Source organism: Oncorhynchus tshawytscha, unplaced genomic scaffold, assembly GCF_018296145.1.
Source record: "Oncorhynchus tshawytscha isolate Ot180627B unplaced genomic scaffold, Otsh_v2.0 Un_scaffold_88_pilon_pilon, whole genome shotgun sequence".
In the NCBI taxonomy this organism is placed as follows: Eukaryota; Metazoa; Chordata; class Actinopteri; order Salmoniformes; family Salmonidae; genus Oncorhynchus; species Oncorhynchus tshawytscha.
Window position 1 is genome coordinate 163,730 of NW_024609646.1, and position 23,681 is coordinate 187,410.

A 23,681-nucleotide genomic window follows, 5' to 3' on the forward strand; every position below is an offset into this window, starting at 1 on the left:
CTGTCCAGGCAGTGCCTAAGATGCTTCTCCCTGTGTCTGTCTCTGTCCAGGCAGTGCCTAAGATGCTTCTCCCTGTGTCTGTCTCTGTCCAGGCAGTGCCTAAGATGCTTCTCCCTGTGTCTGTCTCTGTCCAGGCAGTGCCTAAGATGCTTCTCCCTGTGTCTGTCTGTAGAGCACACCATCACACAGCTGTGCACGCAGCAGGGCCATCAGATAGCTGATATGTTGATGCTATCACACAGCAGGGCCATCAGATAGCTGATATGTTGATGCTATCACACAGCAGGGCCATCAGATAGCTGACATGTTGATGCTATCACACAGCAGGCCATCAGATAGCTGACATGTTGATGCTATCACACAGCAGGGCCATCAGATAGCTGACATGTTGATGCTATCACACAGCAGGCCATCAGATAGGGCCATCAGATATGTTGATGCTATCACACAGCAGGCCATCAGATAGCTGACATGTTGATGCTATCACACAGCAGGGCCATCAGATAGCTGACATGTTGATGTTATCACACAGCAGGCCATCAGATAGCTGACATGTTGATGTTATCACACAGCAGGCCATCAGATAGCTGACATGTTGATGCTATCACACAGCAGGCCATCAGATAGCTGACATGTTGATGCTATCACACAGCAGGCCATCAGATAGCTGACATGTTGATGTTATCACACAGCAGGCCATCAGATAGCTGACATGTTGATGTTATCACACAGCAGGCCATCAGATAGCTGCATGTTGATGTTATCACACAGCAGGCCATCAGATAGCTGACATGTTGATGCCATCAGATTATGTTGATGTTATCACACAGCAGGCCATCAGATAGCTGACATGTTGATGTTATCACACAGCAGGCCATCAGATAGCTGACATGTTGATGCTATCACACAGCAGGCCATCAGATAGCTGACATGTTGATGTTATATCTGACATGTTGATGTTATCACACAGCAGGCCATCAGATAGCTGACATGTTGATGTTATCACACAGCAGGCCATCAGATAGCTCATGTTGATGCTATCACACAGCAGGCCATCAGACATGTTGATGCTATCACACAGCAGGCCATCAGATAGCTGACATGTTGATGTTATCACACAGCAGCATCATGTTGATGCTATCACACAGCAGGCCATCAGATAGCTGACATGTTGATGTTATCTCATCAGATAGCTGACATGTTGATGTATACAGATGCTGATCATGTTGATTCTCCATGTTGATGTTATCACACAGCAGGCCATCAGATAGCTGACATGTTGATGCTCTCAAACTGTGATGAGGGGCATTAAAATGACAAGCCAAATCATGTCTCAAATGGCACCCTATTCCTTTTTATAGTGCACTACCTTTGACCAGGGTACTCAATAGGAAAAAGGGTGTGATTTGGGACACGCATCCCCATGTTTATGATGTAACATGGAGACAGAGGTCAACGTCAACAGCAGTAGAATTCTCTCACTGAGTTCCACAGACTCTTCACTCTCTGACATCGGTAGTTTTGACATTTCTAAGTGGCTGGTTGGTTGTTTCTACATTTCAGGAAGAAATCCTGTCGCACCATCACGTTTGACGAGTTCAAGGCAGCGGTGGGAGAGCTGGCCAGCAAGAGATTCAAGGAGAAAACGGGAGAGGAGGCGGAGGGGGAGGTCTTCAGGATGATTGAGGGGAAGAAACCGGTCATTAAAGGAGTCACGGTAAGGTCCCAAAGCAGCAGGAAATGACATCCAATAGTACTGACCTACAACAGATATGAATACACGTATACAGACACAGTGCATTCGGAAAGTATTCAGACCCCGGGACTTTTTCCACATTTCGTTACCTTACACTTATTCTAACATGGATTAAAATAATATAAAATCCTCAATCTACACACAATACCCCATAATGACAAAGCAAAAAACAGGTTTTTAGAAATGTTTGCAAATGTGTGTGTATATATTTACTATGAGACTTAAAATTGAGCTCCAGTGCTTCCTGTTTCCATTGATGATCCTTGAGATGTTTCTACAACTTGATTGGAGTCCATCTGTGGTAAATTCAATTGTTTGGACATGATTTGGAAAAGGCACACACCTGTCTATATAAGGTCCCACAGTTGACAGTACATGTCAGAGCAAAATTCAAGCCATGAGGTCGAAGGTATTGTCAATAGAGCTCCGAGACAGGATTGTGTATAGATCTGGAGAAGGGTACCAAACAAATTCTGCAGCATTGAATGTCCCCAAGAACACAGTGACCTCCATCATTCTGAAATGGAAGAAGTTTAGAACCATCGAGACTCTTCCTAGAGCTGGTCGCCCAGCCAAACTGAGCCATCTGGGAAGAAGGGCCTTGGTCAGGGAGGTGACCAAGAACCAGATGGTCACTCTGACAGAGTTCCAGAGTTCCTTTGTGGGAATGGGAGAACCTTCCAGAAGGACAACCATCTCTGCAGCACTCTACCAATCAGGCTTTTATGGTAGAATGGCCAGACAGAAGCCACTCCTCAGTAAAAGGCACAACATCCTGCTTGGAGTTTGCCAAAAGGCACCTAAAGGACTCTGGCCATGAGAAACAAGATTCTCTGGTCTGATGAAACCAACATTGAACTCTTTGGCCTGAATGCCAAGCGTCGCATCAGGAGGAAACCTGCCACCATCTCTACGGTGAAGCATGGTGGTGGCAGCATCATGCTGTGGGGATGTTGTTCAGCAGGAGAATAGTCCTTGATGAAAACCTGCTCCAGAGCGCTCAGGACCTCAGACTGGGGCAAATGTTCATCTTCCAACAGGACAACGACCCTAAGCACACAGCCAAGACAACACAGGAGTGGCTTCAGGACAGGTCTCTGAATGGCCTTGAGTGGCCCAGCCAGAGCCCGGACTTGAACCCGATCAAACATTTCTGGAAAGACCTGAAAATAGCTGTGCAGCGACGCTCCCTATCCAACCTGACAGAGCTTGAGAAGATCTGCAGAGAACAATGAGAGAAACTCCCCAAATACAGGTGTGCCAAGCTTGTAACGTCATACCCAAGAAGACTCGAAGCTGTAATCGCTTCCAAAGGTGCTTCAACAAAGTACTGAGTAAAGGGTCTCAACACTTATGTAAATGTGATATTTCCAAAATCTGTTTTTGCTTTGTCATTATGGGGTATTGTGTGTAGGTTGATGAGGGGGGGAAACAATTTAATCCATTTTGTAATAAGGCTGTAACGTAACAAAATGTGGAAAAAGTCATGGGGTCTGAATACTTTCCGAATGCACTGTATGCTACAGACCAATGTAAGTAAACCTTGTCCAAGCCAGAACAGCCCATAGGGATCCTGTAGCGTGAGGCATCTTGATGTACCAGTACACCCCTTGGACAGGATGCTAGTGACCACTATGATGTGTATATAGAAACAACTGCTGGGTATGACTCAGGTTTGCATCCCAAATGGCACCCTAATCCCTTTATAGTGCACTACTTTTGACCAGGGCCCTTAGGGTGCTATTTGGGATGGATTCTCAGAACAAACTCAAATCGTCATCATGCATGTCCTTTTTTAATGTAACTTTCTTTCTGTCCACAGAGAGCGGTGGCTTCTCCGACCGTGTCTCGTCTGACGGACACGACCAAGTTCACTGGGTCACACAAGGAGCGATTTGACGAGAGTGGCCGTGGGAAGGGGAAGGCAGGTCGTGTGGACATGGTGGACACATCCGGGTACGTCGCAGGATACAAACACCTCGGGTCATATGAGAAGAAAGTCACCAAGCCCACCGGGCCCCCTGGAGCTGGGCCCCCTGGAGCCGGGCACTCTGGAGGAGGGCCCCCTGGAGCCGGGCCCCCTAGAGCCGGGCCCCCTGGAGCCAAACCAGTGTGAAGAAAGTAGAAAAGAAAGAAACAAACAGAAACATAAGACCAACTACTAGGATAATACTTTTCTAAAGAAAGAACTCCATGAAAACAAAAAGATAGGATTTCATATTTTCTCACCCATCTTGTTTTCTTTTCGCGAGTGGGATGATTTGAGTTCCTCTCTTGTTTGTTGTGTGTGAGAACTGGAAAACTGTTTACATCCATTTTTACAGCTGGTACATTCCTGACAGATCGCAAGTTACTGCCAAATGTTCAAATGAAGCCACCAACCAACAAGGGAAACAACTGTTTTACTCTGCATTTTTTGAAACCTCTTTATGATGATAGGCGTCTTCACATATGTATTATAAGCACTATGAATACCACCATACCAAGAAAACAAATAAGAGGGGAAAAAAGGGTTCGACAAATGATTGAACAAGATTGCACTTTGCTTTAGATGGGCCATAGCTTCTTTTCCCATTTTTAGTTGAAGAAATACATCCTTAATTTCATACTTTTTAGTTAGTTGAATGTCTATTGGCATAAACTGGTGAAGTAGATATACTGGTAGGTTGTTATATTGATCAAACCATCTTCAATATCAACTTTCTGCCTTTCCTCTGGTCGATGAAGTCTGCTGTATGAGTCTTCATCTACTGGCTGTCTGATCTCCTTTATACTTCATCATAGTTTACACATATTGACGACAACATCGTTTGCCTTCAATTGTTCTTAAAACAACTAAACCTTTTAAACAGGATATGTAGAAGTTCTGTGTCTTCCTGTCTTTAGCTACGTATATCATATGAATGATAACATTTTATTTTTGTTCATTCTACTGTCAGATATCAAGTTTGTTATCTATGAGTCGTAACTTCCCTTTCTTGTGAATCTTTTGCTTTTATAAACGTTCTGTGAAGTTATATCGATACTGTACCTTATGTATTTACAACACAAGGAGAAGAATACTGCTAGAATTATTTCATATCCTAAGGCCACGTCTTGTCTGGTTCATTCTGAAACCCTCATCAATTATTTACACCCAACATATTAAACAAGATAATAGGTAAATGACCCTGAAATGATTATCTCTAATCATTCATCTAAATGACACACACCAATTTGATAAGGCTCCACAGTTTGTTCCACACTATGTCCGGTTGTATTTATCTGGACCTCTGAAACTAAGAGGTGAGCTGGGTTGTTCAGGTTTGTATTTTTCAATATTTAACTGATATGATATTGCCGTCAGATTTGTATAGTTGTAATATATTGGTGGTAAGAGTGTGTATATTTCTAAACATGCGGCCGCATGGCTTCATTTAAGACACTGACCTGCGTTTGTTTTTCTTGTCTTGCTGTATCTTATGCATGAAGTAATGGAATGCTACTACTTTACCATTAACAATATGAAACAGACAACATATTTCAGAGGTCTCATTTCAACTGCTGTGTTAGTGACTCGTTATAGTGACTTGCTCTGCTCCTACGTTCTGGCAGAGTAGTCAGACCAATGGAATTCAAACTAAAACATCTTCACTTTGACAGGAGGACCAAGTTGTGGTTACATTGTGAGTGTACAGAGACCATAGAGATCCTATAAATGACTATATATAGACTAAGAATATCAAAGGGGACATTTGTGGCCAAGGAGTTGGGTGACATTATCAGGTGATATCATTGACCGTACATGCAGAAAAAAATCTATAGCTTGGTGGAACCAGCCTGATCGCTGCGTTCACTATGAAAGAGAATGATGAACCAGCCTGATCGCTGCGTTCACTATGAAAGAGAATGATGAACCAGCCTAATCGTTACGTTCACTATGAAAGAGAATGATGAACCAGCCTGATCGCTGCGTTCACTATGAAAGAGAATGATGAACCAGCCTGATCGTTGTGTTCACTATGAAAGAGAATGATGAACCAGCCTGATCGCTGCGTTCACTATGAAAGAGAATGATGAACCAGCCTGATCGCTGCGTTCACTATGAAATAGAATGATGAACCAGCCTGATCATTGCGTTCACTATGAAATAGAACCATGAAAGAAAATGATGAACCAGCCTGATCGCTGCGTTCACTATGAAATAGAACCATGAAAGAGAATGATGAACCAGCCTGATCGCTGCGTTCACTATGAAATAGAACCATGAAAGAGAAATGATGAACCAGCAATCAGGCTGGTTCCACCAGGCTACAAAATCACATGTCAGCCATTTGAATTGTATGAAATGGATGCATATCAAACTAGAAGGTTTTACATTCTAAATGAAAAAGACTCCTATGCCATAGATACTACAGGTAGGTACAAATGACTAGTGACTTCATCCGTATTGTTTGTGACCCTTGAACTCTTGTCTTTGAAGAAGTTTTAGAGAAACCTTTTTAGTGTAAACACTGTTATCCTGACACTTTCTACGGCACACATTCAACAGAATACAAAAGGCAGGGTAATATAGTACTGTGAAATTTGATGGACATACTGTATGAGGTGAAGGGGATGAACAAAGAAGTAGACTTTTGTAGGACATATATTTTTCCAGCATAATGACATACTGTTGCTTTCATACTGGCCACCCTACCTTAGCCTCTGCTGACCAATAAGACTCATGCGTTGATTGAGATCAACACCTGTTAACTAGTTGAATCGTAATCACTTTAGTACGATTTGTCTTGTGTGCTTAATGCCAAATACTGTGCACCTTTTCGTGTGGAGAAGCAAATCCTTCTTATTTTTTCAAAAAATAACTTGTTAATGTACAATTATTGTGACCTGGTGCATGCTTTGTGTTTTGGTTCTTGTTCTCGAGACCTGTGTGTTCATGATTTGTAGCATTGTTGAAAATAAAAACTCCCCATCCTGAAGAATCAATGGTGTGTGTCTAATCTCCTCTACTGATCTGATGACTTATTGAGAGGATCAGTTGTCTCCTCTACTGATCTGATTACTTATTGAGAGGATCAGTTGTCTCCTCTACTGATCTGATTACTTATTGAGAGGATCAGTTGTCTCCTACTAATCTGATTACTTATTGAGAGGATCAGTTGTCTCCTCTACTGATCTGATTACTTATTGAGAGGATCAGTTGTCTCCTCTACTGATCTGATTACTTATTGAGAGGATCAGTTGTCTCCTACTAATCTGATTACTTATTGAGAGGATCAGCTGTCTCCTCTACTGATCTGATTACTTATTGAGAGGATCAGTTGTCTCCTCTACTGATCTGATTACTTATTGAGAGGATCAGTTGTCTCCTCTACTGATCTGATGACTTATTGAAAGGATCAGTTGTCTCCTACTAATCTGATTACTTATTGAGAGGATCAGTTGTCTCCTCTACTGATCTGATTACTTATTGAGAGGATCAGTTGTCTCCTCTACTGATCTGATTACTTATTGAGAGGATCAGTTGTCTCCTACTAATCTGATTACTTATTGAGAGGATCAGTTGTCTCCTCTACTGATCTGATTACTTATTGAGAGGATCAGTTGTCTCCTCTACTGATCTGATTACTTATTGAGAGGCTCAGTTGTCTCCTACTAATCTGATTACTTAATGAGAGGATCAGTTGTCTCCTCTACTGATCTGATTACTTATTGAGAGGATCAGTTGTCTCCTCTACTGATCTGATGACTTATTGAAAGGATCAGTTGTCTCCTACTAATCTGATTACTTATTGAGAGGATCAGTTGTCTCCTCTACTGATCTGATTACTTATTGAGAGGATCAGTTGTCTCCTCTACTGATCTGATGACTTATTGAAAGGATCAGTTGTCTCCTACTAATCTGATTACTTATTGAGAGGATCAGTTGTCTCCTCTACTGATCTGATTACTTATTGAGAGGATCAGTTGTTTCCTCTACTGATCTGATTACTTATTGAGAGGATCAGTTGTCTCCTCTACTGATCTGATTACTTATTGAGAGGATCAGTTGTCTCCTCTACTTATCTGATGACTTATTGAAAGGATCAGTTGTCTCATCTACTGATCTGATTACTTATTGAGAGGATCAGTTGTCTCCTCTACTGATCTGATTATTTATTGAGAGGATCAGTTGTTTCCTCTACTGATCTGATTACTTATTGAGAGGATCAGTTGTCTCCTCTACTGATCTGATTACTTATTGAGAGGATCAGTTGTCTCCTCTACTGATCTGATGACTTATTGAGAGGATCAGTTGTCTCCTCTACTGATCTGATGACTTATTGAGAGGATCAGTTGTCTCCTCTACTGATTTGATGATTTATAGAGAGGATCAGTTGTCTCCTCTACTGATCTGATGACTTATTGAGAGGATCAGTTGTCTCATCTACTGATCTGATTACTTATTGAGAGGGTCAGTTGTCTTCTCTACTGATCTGATTACTTACTGAGAGGATCAGTTGTCTCCTCTACTGATCTGATTACTTATTGAGAGGATCAGTTGTCTCCTCTACTCATCTGATTACTTTTTGAGAGGATCAGTAATCTGATCTGATTACTTATTGAGAGGATCAGTTGTCTCCTCTACTGACCTGATTTCTTATTGAGAGGATCAGTTGTCTCTACTGATCTGATTACTTTTTGAGAGGATCAGTTGTCTCCTCTACTGATCTGATTACTTTTTGAGATACTTTTTGTATGTTATAACATCCCGTCTGGACGGAATCCTTCCATACAATTTTATAGGGAATAGGGTGCCATTTGTGATGAACACCATGCCTGTTCTCTCCTCATTAATATGTTAAAATAATATATTATCCCCACAATATGTTCTACCAAGACCGGCTTTACTTGCTAGAACTGACCTCAAGCAGCATTGTGTTTAGTGAAGAAGCCATTTCCCCACTTCAGTTTCCATAAACACAGAGGCAGAAACAGCGTGAACACAATAAATACTTTATATGTCTAGAGTCATAAATATTAAGATTCAATGTGCAGTGTAAAGGTGTGGATACAGTCAGTAAGGAACAGCGTAAAGGTGTGGATACAGTCAGTAAGGAACAGCGTAAAGGTGTGGATACAGTCAGTAAGGAACAGCGCAAAGGTGTGGATACAGTCAGTAAGGAACAGCGCAAAGGTGTGGATACAGTCAGTAAGGAACAGTGTAAAGGTGTGGATACAGTCAGTAAGGAACAGCGTAAAGGTGTGGATACAGTCAGTAAGGAACAGCGCAAAGGTGTGGATACAGTCAGTAAGGAACAGCGCAAAGGTGTGGATACAGTCAGTAAGGAACAGTGTAAAGGTGTGGATACAGTCAGTAAGGAACAGTGTAAAGGTGTGGATACAGTCAGTAAGGAACATTGTAAAGGTGTGGATACAGTCAGTAAGGAACAGTGTAAAGGTGTGGATAGTGGACACAGTAAAACCATGACGATACACAGAAGTAAAAAATGAGATCAGAGTTAGAGACAAGTTTACATGCTCAACATTAATCCCGGAGCATCAGAAGAACAGTGTAAATGTTGGCAGCAGTGTATATAGAGCTAAAATAAGAGAAGGTGCTGGTGCTCGTTCAGCAGGACAACGTTCTGGAACGTTCAGATAGAAATGTAGAACAAACATTCCTCTCTGACATCATGTAGAGTAAGGAATTGGCTCTATTCATGACATTTCTATCTGCAATGTTCCATAACGTTTACCTACGGAGTGTGTCCCTGGTGTTGTAGTTGTGGGCCTGCTAGTTGTTGTAGTTGTGACGTGTAGCTCCTCAGAGCTGTCTCCTAGTCTCCTCCAGTTCTCTCTAGTTGTTGTAGTTGTGACGTGTAGCTCCTCAGAGCTGTCTCCTAGTCTCCTCCAGTTCTCTCTAGTTGTTGTAGTTTTGACGTGTAGCTCCTCAGAGCTGTCTCCTAGTCTCCTCCAGTTCTCTCTAGTTGTTGTAGTTTTGACGTGTAGCTCCTCAGAGCTGTCTCCTAGTCTCCTCCAGTTCTCTCTAGTTGTTGTAGTTGTGACGTGTAGCTCCTCAGAGCCGTCTCCTAGTCTCCTCCAGTTCTCTCTAGTTGTTGTAGTTGTGACGTGTAGCTCCTCAGAGCTGTCTCCTAGTCTCCTCCAGTTCTCTCTAGTTGTTGTAGTTGTGACGTGTAGCTGCCCCTCCCTCTCCTACTCAGAGCCGTCTCCCAGTCCCCTCCAATTCACTCAGCAAATGCTCATTAGTTGCAACCAGTGACCTGAAGCACAAACACAACACCATTTAGTCACAAACACTAAAAAGCACTTTCTTCACCCATTGGGGTCTGGTCTTTTATCTTTATATTAGAACAAATAATCTGGCATCTCCTGTAATGAATATCTCATTAGGTTGCTTTTAGTCAGACCGTGTTAAGATTTGTATTATCCCAAGAGTCAAGGACTTTTATTGTCCCTAGAGTGGTTGAATGTTATTCTTAGCACTAGGTGGTGCTGGACATGGTGTAGTATCTTAGCACCAGGTGGTGCTGGACATAGTGCAGTATCTTAGCACCAGGTGGTACTGGACATAGTGTAGTGTAGTATCTTAGCACCAGGTGGTACTGGACATAGTGTATTATCTTAGCACCAGGTGGTACTGGACATAGTGTATTATCTTAGCACCAGGTGGTACTGGACATAGTGTAGTGTATTATCTTAGCACCAGGTGGTACTGGACATAGTGTAGTGTATTATCTTAGCACCAGGTGGTACTGGACATAGTGTAGTGTATTATCTTAGCACCAGGTGGTACTGGACATAGTGTAGTGTATTATCTTAGCACCAGGTGGTACTGGACATAGTGTAGTATCTTAGCACCAGGTGGTACTGGACATAGTGTAGTATAGTGTGTGCTTACCTATGGTTCTCCTGCAGCATACCTGCCAGCTCCTTGACTCTCTCCCCCTCCTCAACCTGCTCCCTCAGCTCTGATACCTTCTTCCTCAGCTCATCCACCTCTGCCTGTTTCTCTGGAGAGAAGAACACATGGACCACAGTTAGTTAGCACATGAAGCTAGCAGCAATACAGATCCACATGGGCCACGGTTAGCACATGAAGCTAACAGAAATACAGATCCACATGGGCCACGGTTAGCACATGAAGCTAACAGAAATACAGATCCACATGGGCCACGGTTAGCACATGAAGCTAACAGAAATACAGATCCACATGGGCCACGGTTAGCACATGAAGCTAACAGAAATACAGATCCACATGGGCCACGGTTAGCACATGAAGCTAACAGAAATACAGATCCACATGGACCACAGTTAGTTAGCACATGATGCGAGCAGAAATACAGATCCACATGGACCACAGTTAGTTAGCACATGATGCTAGCAGCAATACAGATTCACATGGACCACAGTTAGTTAGCACATGATGCTAGCAGCAATACAGATCCACATGGACCACAGTTAGTTAGCACATGATGCTAGCAGCAATACAGATTCACATGGACCACAGTTAGTTAGCACATGATGCTAGCAGCAATACAGATCCACATGGACCACAGTTAGCACATGATGCTAACGCTTCAGCAATACAAATACACATTGACTTGCAACATCAACGGATATAACAACAGACTGAAATCCAATCCGTCACGTGGTGAACACCGCCTTGAGATATGCATGTTTAACTTGTACGAATCTTAAGAGATTTATGGAACATCTTGCATTACTCTAACACGTGCTCTACGTCACGGTTACACGTGCTCTGCGTCACGGTTACACGTGCTCTGCGTCACGGTTACACGTGCTCTGCGTCACGGTTACACGTGCTCTGCGTCACGGTTACACGTGCTCTGCGTCACGGTTACACGTGCTCTGCGTCACGGTCAGATTCTGCCCAGTATAGTGACCACTGACCAGGAATATCAAAAAGCTGCTGCTTTTTCACTCACCACATATCTCAATGTTGGGTGAACTTTTCATCATAGAGTTGAGATATTGTTTTTCTAATCTGATCATCTGCTTCTGTAGAGAGACGTTATCCTCCAATAGTATCCTCAGCTGCTCATTCAAACTGTCCTGCAATCAATCAGACATCGAAGATAATTCCATCCATCCATTTATTCTGAACTCTTTGTGGAGTCAGGGTCTCATGCCTTTTCAAACATGAGGTAATATCATGGAAGATGCTGCTTTGAACAGTCTGAATCTTACAACAGACATGTGTGCTTCCTCCAGCTGTGTAGTTAGTCTATGTATCTCTGTCCTGTGGTCTTGGTCTCGTATCTCTGCCTGCTCCTTCAGCTCTTCAACGTTCCCTCTCAACGTCCTGACCTCGGCTTCTCCACCGGAGACGTCTCGTTCCATCATGGACAGGATCTGGACTGCCTGAGCTGGAGGCAGGTCAGATACATACTATTAGGGACAGATTCTCCATTAAGCAGGTAAGCTGCACAGTACATGGGGGTTTCATACTCACAGAGGAAGTTGTTGTCATGGTGCAGAGGCCTCTCCCCTGTCCAGTGCTTGTCCACTAGGCTCAGCAGCATCTCCATTGGTTTCCTATAGCTTCCCTAGGAGACAGATTTGATACAATTAAAAAAAAGACTGGTTATAATGAACAGTAAGATCTATGATGAATGAATGGTACGGTAGGGATAGGTGGGTTTTCTCTAGTGTAGATGAATGGTACGGTAGGGATAGGTGGGTTTTCTCTATGATTAATGAATGGTATGGTAGGGATAGGTGGGTTTTCTCTAGTGTAGATGAATGGTACGGTAGGGATAGGTGGGTTTTCTCTACGATTAATGAATGGTACGGTAGGGATAGGTGGGTTTTCTCTACGATTAATGAATGGTACGGTAGGGATAGGTGGGTTTTCTCTAGTGTAGATGAATGGTACTGTAGGGATAGGTGGGTTTTCTCTAGTGTAGATGAATGGTACGGTAGGGATAGGTGGGTTTTCTCTATGATGAATGGTACTGTAGGGTAGGGATAGGTGGGTTTTCTCTAGTGTAGATGAATGGTACGGTAGGGATAGGTGGGTTTTCTCTAGTGTAGATGAATGGTACGGTAGGGATAGGTGGGTTTTCTCTACGATTAATGAATGGTACGGTAGGGATAGGTGGGTTTTCTCTATGATGAATGGTACGGTAGGGATAGGTGGGTTTTCTCTAGTGTAGATGAATGGTACGGTAGGGATAGGTGGGTTTTCTCTAGTGTAGATGAATGGTACTGTAGGGATAGGTGGGTTTTCTCTATGATTAATGAATGGTATGGTAGGGATAGGTGGGTTTTCTCTAGTGTAGATGAATGGTACGGTAGGGATAGGTGGGTTTTCTCTATGATTAATGAATGGTACGGTAGGGATAGGTGGGTTTTCTCTAGTGTAGATGAATGGTACTGTAGGGATAGGTGGGTTTTCTCTAGTGTAGATGAATGGTACGGTAGGGATAGGTGGGTTTTCTCTATGATGAATGGTACTGTAGGGATAGGTGGGTTTTCTCTGAGTGTAGATGAATGGTACGGTAGGGATAGGTGGGTTTTCTCTACGATTAATGAATGGTACGGTAGGGATAGGTGGGTTTTCTCTATGATGAATGGTACGGTAGGGATAGGTGGGTTTTCTCTAGTGTAGATGAATGGTACGGTAGGGACAGGTGGGTTTTCTCTATGATGAATGGTACGGTAGGGATAGGTGGGTTTTCTCTAGTGTAGATGAATGGTACGGTAGGGATAGGTGGGTTTTCTCTACGATTAATGAATGGTACGGTAGGGATAGGTGGGTTTTCTCTACGATTAATGAATGGTACGGTAGGGATAGGTGGGTTTTCTCTACGATTAATGAATGGTACGGTAGGGATAGGTGGGTTTTCTCTATGATGAATGGTACGGTAGGGATAGGTGGGTTTTCTCTATGATCAAATCAAATCAAATTTTATTTGTCACATACACATGGTTAGCAGATGTTAATGCGAGTGTAGCGAAATGCTTGTGCTTCTAGTTCCGACAATGCAGTAATAACGAACAAGTAATCTAACTAACAATTCCCCCCAAAAAACTACTGTCTTATACACAGTGTAAGGGGATAAAGAATATGTACATAAGGATATATGAATGAGTGATGGTACAGAGCAGCATAGGCAAGATACAGTAGATGATATCGAGGGATACAGTATATACATATGAGATGAGTATGTAAACCAAGTGGCATAGTTAAAGTGGCTAGTGATACATGTATTACATAAGGATGCAGTCGATGATATAGGGTACAGTATCTACGTATGCATATGAGATGAATAATGTAGGGTAAGTAACATTATATAAGGTAGCATTGTTTAAAGTGGCTAGTGATATATTTACATCATTTCCCATCAATTCCCATGATTAAAGTGGCTGGAGTAGAGTCAGTGTCATTGACAGTGTGTTGGCAGTAGCCACTCAATGTTAGTGGTGGCTGTTTAACAGTCTGATGGCCTTGAGATAGAAGCTGTTTTTCAGTCTCTCGGTCCCAGCTTTGATGCACCTGTACTGACCTCGCACCCTTGTGGGGCCCCAGTGTTGAGGATCAGCGGGGAGGAGATGTTGTTGCCTACCCTCACCACCTGGGGGCGGCCCGTCAGGAAGTCCAGTACCCAGTTGCACAGGTGGGCGGGGTCGAGACCCAGGGTCTCGAGCTTGATGACGAGCTTGGAGGGTACTATGGTGTTGAATGCCGAGCTGTAGTCGATGAACAGCATTCTCAGGGATAGGTGGGTTTCCTCTTGTCCAGATGGGTTAGGGCAGTGTGCAGTGTGGTTGAGATTGCATCGTGGTGGACCTATTTGGGCGGTAAGCAAATTGGAGTGGGTCAAGGGTGTCAGGTAGGGTGGAGGTGATATGGTCCTTGACTAGTCTCTCAAAGCACTTCATGATGACGGATGTGAGTGCTACGGTAGGGCGGTAGTCGTTTAGCTCAGTTACCTTAGCTTTCTTGGGAACAGGAACAATGGTGGCCCTCTTGAAGCATGTGGGAACAGCAGACTGGTATAGGGATTGATTGAATATGTCCGATGAAACACAGGGCCAGCTGGTTTTCTCGCATGCTAGATGAATGGCGCGGCTGGGGATGCCGTCTGGGCCTGCAGCCTTGCGATAGGGTTTTCTCGTTTAAATGTCTTACTCACTAGGTCGGCTGCAGTGAAGGAGAGAGGGCATGTTTTCTAGTGTAGATGCAGGCCGTGTCAGTGGCACTGTATTGTCCTCAAAGCGGGCAAAAAAGTTATTTAGTCTGCCTGGGAGCAAGACATCCTGGTCCGTGACTGGGCTGGGTTTCTTCCTGTAGTCCGTGATTGACTGTAGACCCTGCCACATGCCTCTTGTGTCTGAGCCGTTGAATTGAGATTCTACTTTGTCTCTGTACTGGCGCTTAGCTTGTTTGATGAATGGTACTGTAGGGATAGGTGGGTTTTCTCTATGATTAATGAATGGTACGGTAGGGATAGGTGGGTTTTCTCTAGTGTAGATGAATGGTACTGTAGGGATAGGTGGGTTTTCTCTACGATTAATGAATGGTACGGTAGGGATAGGTGGGTTTTCTCTAGTGTAGATGAATGGTACGGTAGGGATAGGTGGGTTTTCTCTATGATTAATGAATGGTATGGTAGGGATAGGTGAGTTTTCTCTACGATTAATGAATGGTACGGTAGGGATAGGTGGGTTTTCTCTATGATTAATGAATGGTACGGTAGGGATAGGTGGGTTTTCTCTAGTGTAGATGAATGGTACGGTAGGGATAGGTGGGTTTTCTCTATGATTAATGAATGGTATGGTAGGGATAGGTGAGTTTTCTCTATGATTAATGAATGGTACGGTAGGGATAGGTGGGTTTTCTCTATGATTAATGAATGGTACGGTAGGGATAGGTGGGTTTTCTCTATGATTAATGAATGGTACGGTAGGGATAGGTGGGTTTTCTCTAGTGTAGATGAATGGTACGGTAGGGATAGGTGGGTTTTCTCTATGATTAATGAATGGTACGGTAGGGATAGGTGGGTTTTCTCTAGTGTAGATGAATGGTACGGTAGGGATAGGTGAGTTTTCTCTACGATTAATGAATGGTACGGTAGGGATAGGTGGGTTTTCTCTATGATTAATGAATGGTACTGTAGGGATAGGTGGGTTTTCTCTAGTGTAGATGAATGGTACGGTAGGGATAGGTGGGTTTTCTCTAGTGTAGATGAATGGTACGGTAGGGATAGGTGGGTTTTCTCTATGATTAATGAATGGTACTGTAGGGATAGGTGGGTTTTCTCTATGATTAATGAATGGTACGGTAGGGATAGGTGGGTTTTCTCTAGTGTAGATGAATGGTACGGTAGGGATAAGTGGGTTCTCTCTCTGAAACGTCTCACCTTCTGTTGCTTGGCATGTTTCTGTGGTGAGGTGGAGCCCCCTGCTGTCTGCTGGGTGTTATGGTAGGACAGTCTGGGAGGGTGCAGGATGGGGTTGGTGGCATCAGACCTACTGGGACAGGGACTTCCTGGACTGGGGGGGCGGATCTTCACTAAGGAAGACTTCTGCTGGTCAACTTTATCTAAAGGAAGAGGAAGCCAGTGCAAAACACTCAGAATGTTGTATTAGGCCATTCATGCCACCTGATTTGTGTGACAGCGGTGACAGAGAGGATATTCATTGTCACCTCACCAGGGTGAGGGGTGAAGTGGCCCTTGGCTGTGACTCGCAGGTGTTTGGGGAGTTTCTCTCGCTCCTCCCGTCCAGAGCTAGTCCCGCTGTGTTTCTCTACGCGGGGGTTAAAGGTTACCCTCGGCCCCTCTGACGTTTTCAACGAGGAGGAAGAACCTTTCCTTCGAGATCCTTCTCTTAAACGTTGACCATTGGACTGGGAATGACAAGCTGATCATAATGAAAACAAAACATGCACATTTTATACTGAAGGCTTGTTTGCTCACTTGAAAAAAGGTAGACCGTAAATGTAACTAGTTAAACATACAGTTCATCAAGTACTGAATGAAATCAATTAAGGGTAAATCTCTGAAATCTTGCCATAAATGAGCAAAATCGCCCATGTTCCTAGGGAAAAAATAAGAACATTTGTCTCCCCCTGGTGGACTGTCCCCACATTAACAGTCATGGTGTACATCACGCTCACCACTTCATACTGTCATTTGTCAATGTAAAACAAATGATGTACTATTCTGTGAATAAACAACATAAACTCACACTCCTCTCTGATCTGATGATAGAGCTGGGACTCTGGCTCCTTGTGGGAAGAGCCAGTCAGGAACAGAGGTTCACTTTGGTCCCAGTTGCTCTTAGCGACAAGGTTCAACACTATGTCAGCGTTGTCATCCAGGACAGAGAGCTTCTTGGCCAGGCGATTTACTGAGGCCATCCTCAGCTTACTGCTCCTGGAACACACCAATCAAACACGCATTACGTCATAACATAGCACTACTAGAAGAATATTGTATAATACAATCTATAACACTGTAACGTCACTGTACACACTATTGGAAACAATGCCACATAAAGAACAGCTTACTAGTTAAATAAAATGAAATCTGAAGTTTGTCTTTCCGGGTGTTTTCTAATAATACAAATCAATATCTAATGCAGACAAGAGACCTGGGTGTGCAAACAAGACCTCCTGACATTAGCAATCTGGTGTATTAACACTGTAGAGTACAGTACCTCTGGTCAGTGATGTCTGTCTAACACTGTAGAGTACAGTACCTCTGGTCAGTGATGTCTGTCTAACACTGTAGAGTACAGTACCTCTGGTCAGTGATGTCTAATACTGTAGAGTACAGTACCTCTGGTCAGTGATGTCTAATACTGTAGAGTACAGTACCTCTGGTCAGTGATGTCTGTCTAATACTGTAGAGTACAGTACCTCTGGTCAGTGATGTCTGTCTCCGAGGAGCTCGTCTGTTGGGGTCTGAGCACATAGTCTGAGGAGAAATGCATGATTGAAGCTCTTCTCTCACTGTCCCTGACTGGACAGTCATCTACAGGAAAAAAAACAATATAAAACAAACATCAAATGTCAGATTGGTAAGAAGAACTATCTAACAGCAAAGTCATTGGACAGTCAATCGGACCCACAATGAAAATATGGTAGCTATAGGTACCAAGTCTGCGAAGGTTGGACAGTGCGTGCACAAAGTACAGGCGGTAGTGTGGATCTGTTTTAGCCAGAGGGTTGAGCCTCAGGTCCAGCTCTCTCAGAGCAGTCAGCTGCCAGAGCACTTTGACCTCCTGAAGGGAGGGAATGCTGTTGTAGTACAAGTTCAGCCTCTCCAGCCTCTTCAAGTGTTGGACCCCCTATAGATGAACAAACATAGAAAGAAACAAATAAGGGGGGTATAATTTGTGGAACATTCCAACATGAATCTGTTCCAAGAACTTAGTAAATAACAAGTTTGCCAACAAACAACACATACAAAGTTGTATAGAGGCAGAATAAGATACCGGGTAGGGATGGGCTATTTCATTAAGTTTTTCACTCACCACGTTTATTCTGAAAAATGTCTGTCCTCACTCTGGTAGCCTATGGACAAACATTAAGAATAAGCTACGTGGTGAGTTGATGCCTATTCGGCAGCTAGTTAGCTAGGTGACTTGATCATGTTACTTGGTATTACTATGCGTTGTTTGTTGGAAACCAGATTCCTGTTGGAACGTTCCACAAATTATACCCACTCAAACATATGTGACTTACACATTCAGTGTATGTCCCAAATTGTGCCCTATTCCCTACATAGTGAACTACTTTTGCCCAGAACCCTGGTTAGAAGTAGTGCACTATATAGGGAATAATATGTAATAGCGTACCATTGTGGACGCACTCAGATCTACACATTCAGACTTCAGTCACCATTTCACCATGTACTGTATATACATTTGTCTGTTGATAGACATCTCACCTCGACAGAGATTAGTGCATTACAGGAGAGGTTGAGGGTTTTCAAACGGACAAAGTTCTTTAGTGAGATTCCCAGATGTCTGATTTTCTCCTTGTATGATCCTGGGATGCTCAGTGATCTCACATCTGCTGTAAAGTGGTCATGAATGTTAGTAGCCAGCAATCAGAGTAGAGTAGTTGGGTAGTTGTAGACCCATGGTAACGTTGTCCATCTTTCACTAGATAGCTACCTGTGGCCAGACAAATTCAAAGCACTGTTTTGTCAGCTAGCCTAGCAGGCGAGCTAACGTTAGCACTAAGCAAAGTCTCTGTGCGTTAATTAGCTAGTAATGGAAGTTTAAAACTGGTTTTAAATCAAACTAATCATACATCTAGGCTACCAACTTACAAGCTATAATTTAAGTGTCAAATATATTACCAAGGCAATGGTGATTTAGATGTAGCTTCTCTCGTATCCACTGCTCTGTTACTGTTGTCAACAGCGCCGCCATATTTTTCCAATTTGGTGGAAGCCGAGCCGAGCATGCGCAGTTGTTTACGGTCTGGGAACGCCTACATCCTGGTACTGCTTGTCTCACGTGTTCAAACAAGCGGAACAGAGACAGGTAAGGTTGAATGTTAACAGATATTTTTCAGCTCACATATTAGTTTCAGTCTTGACTTTGGTCATTCTAAACGTGGCTACTTACCTGAAACATAGCTGTTTAGAATGTTAACACTGTACACATAGCTATGGTGCAAGACAAGACTACTAGCTTACTTTCAACAGTGTTTTCTCAACTTTGGTATGGTATTCAACAGTTTACTTGCAGATATCTGAAAACTTCTTCTCTTTCACAAATCCCACTCAGTCTCTTCATATCAAATGAACAGAGTGATCCTCCAACTGTAGCTTTGGATTTGAGTCAAGACCAATGGCAGGCTGTCTGACAGAGTTGATCACAGCATGTTCCAATGTCACACTGTCCGTCTCTGCCCTGTACACAGCATATCAGCTCTTCAAGGTAATTTGGGGATATATTGGTGTTCACTTGAGTGTAACTCTTGTGTACCATTAAACCATTCTCAACCCCTTTGCCACTGATTATTGTCATGACTCGTTCTTTCTCCTCACCCTGACTGTTCCCTCATCTCCCTCTTTCTCTCGTAGGACCACAGAGCTCCAGCGGTGGGTTTCTTTCTGCTCGGTCTCTCCTCAGGCCTCTGCACCCTGCCTCTCTCCTTCAGCCCATACCTGACCTCTGTACAGGGGGACCTGGAGTGGGCCGGCGAGGTCCTGGCTCCACCGCTAGTCTCCTTCGGCTTCCTGTGGCTCAGCGAAGACCGCACCACAGCCAACATCCTCCTTATTGGCTCAGCTCTCCTCCCGGTGCTCTGCGATTGGCTGTCAGCGGACGAGTTGATGCTGATGTCACGCTGTCTGGCGCTCTCTGCCGTCTCCTGCTCGCTCACTGTGTGTCTGTTTGCAGGAAACGCTGTCGGGGCCCTGGGCAGTGTGGCCCTCAGCCTGCCCCAAATGGTGGCCCCCAGGGTGGGGGTCAAGACTCTGGCTCCCCTTGTCTCTCCAGGGGCCACTGTGGGACTGCTTAAGTGGCTCCTGAAGGGCTCCATGGCTGTAGGGTGCTGGGCCTCTGAGAAGGCACTTAGCAAGTACCTGTTGGAACTGAAGGACCTGGACTCCCCATTTTAACTTGTTACCACTGTAACTCAGGGTTTCCCCAAACTCAGTCCCCAGGACCCCGGGGTTTCCTTTCTTTCCTAGGCACTACACCGCTTATTCAAAGAATCAACTAATCATCAAGCTTTGTAGTGTTTGGGCAAAAACCAAAACGTGCACCCCTTGGAGTCCCGAGCGTGGAGTTTGGGAAACTGTAACATCACTGTAACAGTTACTGACTGTCAGAACAGTTCAATAGTCCCTCACACATGATAATGACTGATTGTTAAGTTGATGTGGTCTCATGATGTGCACATAGAGCTGCTGACAGAAGAGAACCAGATGGAGGGTCTATTTATTTTGTCCTGCAGGGCCTTGCCTTATAGAAGTAGAACGAATAGAACGGTCTGGAACCTCTGACCATGGCGATTTGACTGGTAAAGTCATGGGTGCACTCAAAATGAGCAAGCTTGTTCTACTTATTCTAGTACTGTGGCTTGCCTTTGATCTGTAGCCAATAACCTTTCCAATTCCTACTGGCCAATGACCTTTCCAATCCCTACTGGCCAATAACCTTTCCAATTCCTACTGGCCAATGACCTTTCCAATCCCTACTGGCCAATAACCTTTCCAATTTCTACTGGCCAATGACCGTTCCAATTCCTACTGGCCAATGACCTTTCCAAGAGATGATCCATATAATGATGCAATTCTGCCAATTTGGAGGTGACATGATCCACCATTGGGACAGGTGGGTGTTGCCAGTGTATGAGCACTGTCAAGGGCGTTGTTCTACTTGTTCAGCTTATTGTCATGGCCAGGGAGCTCTGCTCTGTTATCCAAGTATTTTCATCTATGCAAGTCGAAGAAGCACTGGTGTCTAATTCTAAAACTGTAAACATTATTGATGATATTAGTAACAGCGGTTAATAATATTTTATGTGTTAAAATATTGATTTGTTAAAGTATCAACAAAAGGAGTAGTGCTTGGATCTAACGCTTGTATGTACTGATTGTCATGGGTCACTAATACTCCCAACCTCTTCCACTCCGTATGTTAGAAAGTCTAATTCATCTCTGGATGTTGATTTACAGGACAGTGTCATTACCAATTGGCTATAAAAGATTCTATCTGCTTACTCTGTGAAAATATCCTCCCAACGGTGGCTCTATGAGGAGGATGGAAGTGCCTTCTAGACATTTACTACTGTCTATGTCTATGAGTGTGCCTCCCAAATATCACCCTATTCCCTAAAAGTAGTGCACTACTTTTAATCAGAGCCCATTTTGGGAATAGGGTGGCATTTTGGGGCACACTCGGTTGAACCTGGGCTGGCTTGACTTCAGTGTCTTGTCCTACGATGAACACCAAACAGCTTGTACTAGACTATGCTCACTGTGAAGACAATGTCATTGTACTGAGAGCCGATAGCTTTAGTTGGCCAGGGCACTATAAACGGGAATAGACGCATTTCTTTTGCCATTTGGGCCCTGGTCAAAAGTACCCCATAAAGGGAATAGGGTCGCAACCCCATAAGTCGCCTCAGATTCAGGATCCTGTTCATTCTGAAGCCTCAGCAGATGGCTACTGTGTACAGTGAGATTTAACTAGATACATCTGCAGAGTTCACACCACTAACACTATGGATCTATATTCATTGATTCTTCAGATATACTACATATTATATCCACATACTGTCATTAATGTCTATACAAGAAGGGTTCTTCTTTATTTTTACTAATTTATACATTATAGAATAATAGTGAAGACATCAAAACTATGAAATAACACATATGGAATCATGTAGTAACCATAAAAAATTGTTAAACAATATTTTAGATTCTTCAGTTTTTTAAATTTATTTTATTTCACCTTTATTTAACCAGGTAGGCTAGTTGAGAACACCTTTATTTAACCAGGTAGGCTAGTTGAGAACACCTTTATTTAACCAGGTAGGCAAGTTGAGAACAAGTTCTCATTTACAATTGCGACCTGGCCAAGATAAAGCAAAGCAGTTCGACACATACAACGACACAGAGTTACACATGGAGTAAAACAAACATACAGTCAATAATACAGTAGAAAAGTAAGTCTATATACAATGTGAGCAAATGAGGTGAAGTGGCCACCCTTTGCCTTGATGACAGCTTTGCACATTCTTGGCATTCTCTCAACCAGCTTCATGAGGTAGTCACCTGGAATGCATTTCAATTAACAGCTGTGCCCATATTATGGCAAGAACCCTCAAATAAGCAAAGAGAAACGACAGTCCATCATTACTTTAAGACATGAAGGTCAGTCAATTAGGATTATTTCAAGAACTTTGAAAGTTTCTTTAAGTGCAGTCGCAAAAACCATAAATCACTATGATGAAACTGGCTCTCATGAGGACCAACACAGGAAAGGAAGACCCAGAGGACAAGTTCATTAGAGTTACCAGCCTCAGAAATTGCATCCCAAATAAATGTTTTACAAAGTAACAGACACATCTCAACATCAACTGTTCAGAGGAGACTGTGGGTATCAGGCCTTCATGGTCGAATTGCTGCAAAGAAACCATTACTAGAGGACACCAGTAAGAAAAAAAGACTTGCTTGGGCCAAGAAACACGAGCAATGGACATTAGACCAGTGGATATTAGACCAATGGACATTAGACCGGTGGAAATCTGTCCTTTGTTCTGATGAGTCCAAATTTTACATTTTTGGTTCCAACCGCTGTGTCTTTGTGAGACGCAGAGTATGTGAACGGATGATCACCGCATTAGTGGTTCCCACCGTGAAGCATGGAGGAGGAGGTGTGGTGGTGCTTTGCTGGTGATACTGTCTGTGATTTATTTAGAATTCAAGGCACACTTAACCAGCGTGGCTACCACAGCATTCTGCAGTGATACTCCATCCCATCTGGGTTGGGCTTAGTGGGACTATCATTTGTTTTTCGACAGAACAATGACCCAACACACCTCCAGGCTGTGTAAGGGCTATTTGATCAAGAAGGAGAGTGATGGAGTGCTGAATCAGAATGACCTGGCCTCCACAATCACCTGACCACAACTAAATTGAGATGGTTTGGGATGAGTTGGACCGCGGAGTAAAATAAAAGCAGTGCTCAGCTTATGTGGGAACTCCTTCAAGACTGTTGGAAAATCATTCCAGGTGAAGCTGGTTGAGAGAATGCCAAGACTGTGCAAAACTGTCATCAAAGCAAAGGGCGGCTATTTGAAGAATCTCAATTATAAAATATATTTTGATTTGTTTATCACTTTTTTGGTTACTACATGATTCCATATGTGTTATTTCATAGTTTTGAAGTCTTCACTATTATTCTACAATGCAGAAAATAGTAAAAATAAAGAAAAACC

At 43.3% G+C, this 23,681-nt stretch overlaps 3 protein-coding genes across 8 annotated transcripts in view; 2 read left to right on the plus strand and 1 right to left on the minus strand.

Annotated features, from left to right (window-relative positions):
* LOC112240780 (tubulin polymerization-promoting protein) overlaps positions 1 to 6,724 on the plus strand; it is a 29,090-nt gene extending 22,366 nt beyond the window's left edge. For all 4 annotated transcript variants that reach the window (XM_042316616.1, XM_042316613.1, XM_042316614.1 and 1 more), the window contains exons 4-5: positions 1,564 to 1,717; positions 3,579 to 6,724. In XM_042316616.1, the coding sequence (XP_042172550.1) occupies positions 1,564 to 1,717; positions 3,579 to 3,872 (448 nt within the window). In that variant the 3' untranslated portion in view covers positions 3,873 to 6,724. The remainder of the gene's footprint in view (positions 1 to 1,563; positions 1,718 to 3,578) is intronic.
* A 1,994-nt stretch (positions 6,725 to 8,718) lies between these two features.
* Positions 8,719 to 19,214, minus strand: cep72 (centrosomal protein 72). Of its 3 annotated transcripts, XM_042316612.1 has the most exons (13): positions 19,081 to 19,156; positions 18,664 to 18,892; positions 18,248 to 18,287; positions 17,869 to 18,061; positions 17,631 to 17,745; positions 16,958 to 17,145; positions 16,421 to 16,630; positions 16,129 to 16,310; positions 12,216 to 12,309; positions 11,951 to 12,129; positions 11,689 to 11,815; positions 10,641 to 10,752; positions 8,719 to 10,002 (listed from the first exon to the last, which is right to left on the minus strand). In XM_042316612.1, the coding sequence occupies exons 5-13, from the start codon at positions 17,702 to 17,704 to the stop codon at positions 9,939 to 9,941; spliced, it is 1,230 nt and encodes a 409-aa protein (XP_042172546.1). In that variant the 5' UTR covers positions 17,705 to 17,745; positions 17,869 to 18,061; positions 18,248 to 18,287; positions 18,664 to 18,892; positions 19,081 to 19,156; the 3' UTR covers positions 8,719 to 9,938. The 3 variants fall into 3 exon arrangements, with proteins under 3 accessions (XP_042172546.1, XP_042172544.1, XP_042172545.1); XM_042316610.1 differs by lacking the exon at positions 18,248 to 18,287 and having other exon boundaries at positions 18,664 to 18,791; positions 19,081 to 19,214; XM_042316611.1 differs by lacking the exon at positions 18,248 to 18,287 and having other exon boundaries at positions 18,664 to 18,788; positions 19,081 to 19,212.
* Positions 19,159 to 21,724, plus strand: LOC112240779. Its single transcript, XM_024409021.2, has 3 exons — positions 19,159 to 19,267; positions 19,514 to 19,666; positions 19,813 to 21,724. The coding sequence occupies exons 2-3, from the start codon at positions 19,577 to 19,579 to the stop codon at positions 20,350 to 20,352; spliced, it is 630 nt and encodes a 209-aa protein (XP_024264789.1). The 5' UTR covers positions 19,159 to 19,267; positions 19,514 to 19,576; the 3' UTR covers positions 20,353 to 21,724.
* The last annotated feature ends 1,957 nt before the right edge of the window (positions 21,725 to 23,681 follow it).

Bases quoted from the DNA above. Each gene is read 5' to 3' on its own strand.
- cep72 (XM_042316610.1), bottom strand. From the start codon at position 19,153: ATGGCGGCGCTGTTGACAACAGTAACAGAGCAGTGGATACGAGAGAAG. The intron at 18,062-18,663 runs GTGAGATGTCTA...GTTCATCTATAG, and splicing joins ATGCACTAATCTCTGTCGAG to GGGGTCCAACACTTGAAGAG. The intron at 17,746-17,868 runs GTACCTATAGCT...TTTTTCCTGTAG, and splicing joins GTCCAACCTTCGCAGACTTG to ATGACTGTCCAGTCAGGGAC.
- LOC112240779 (XM_024409021.2), top strand. From the start codon at position 19,577: ATGGCAGGCTGTCTGACAGAGTTGATCACAGCATGTTCCAATGTCACA. The intron at 19,667-19,812 runs GTAATTTGGGGA...TTTCTCTCGTAG, and splicing joins CAGCATATCAGCTCTTCAAG to GACCACAGAGCTCCAGCGGT.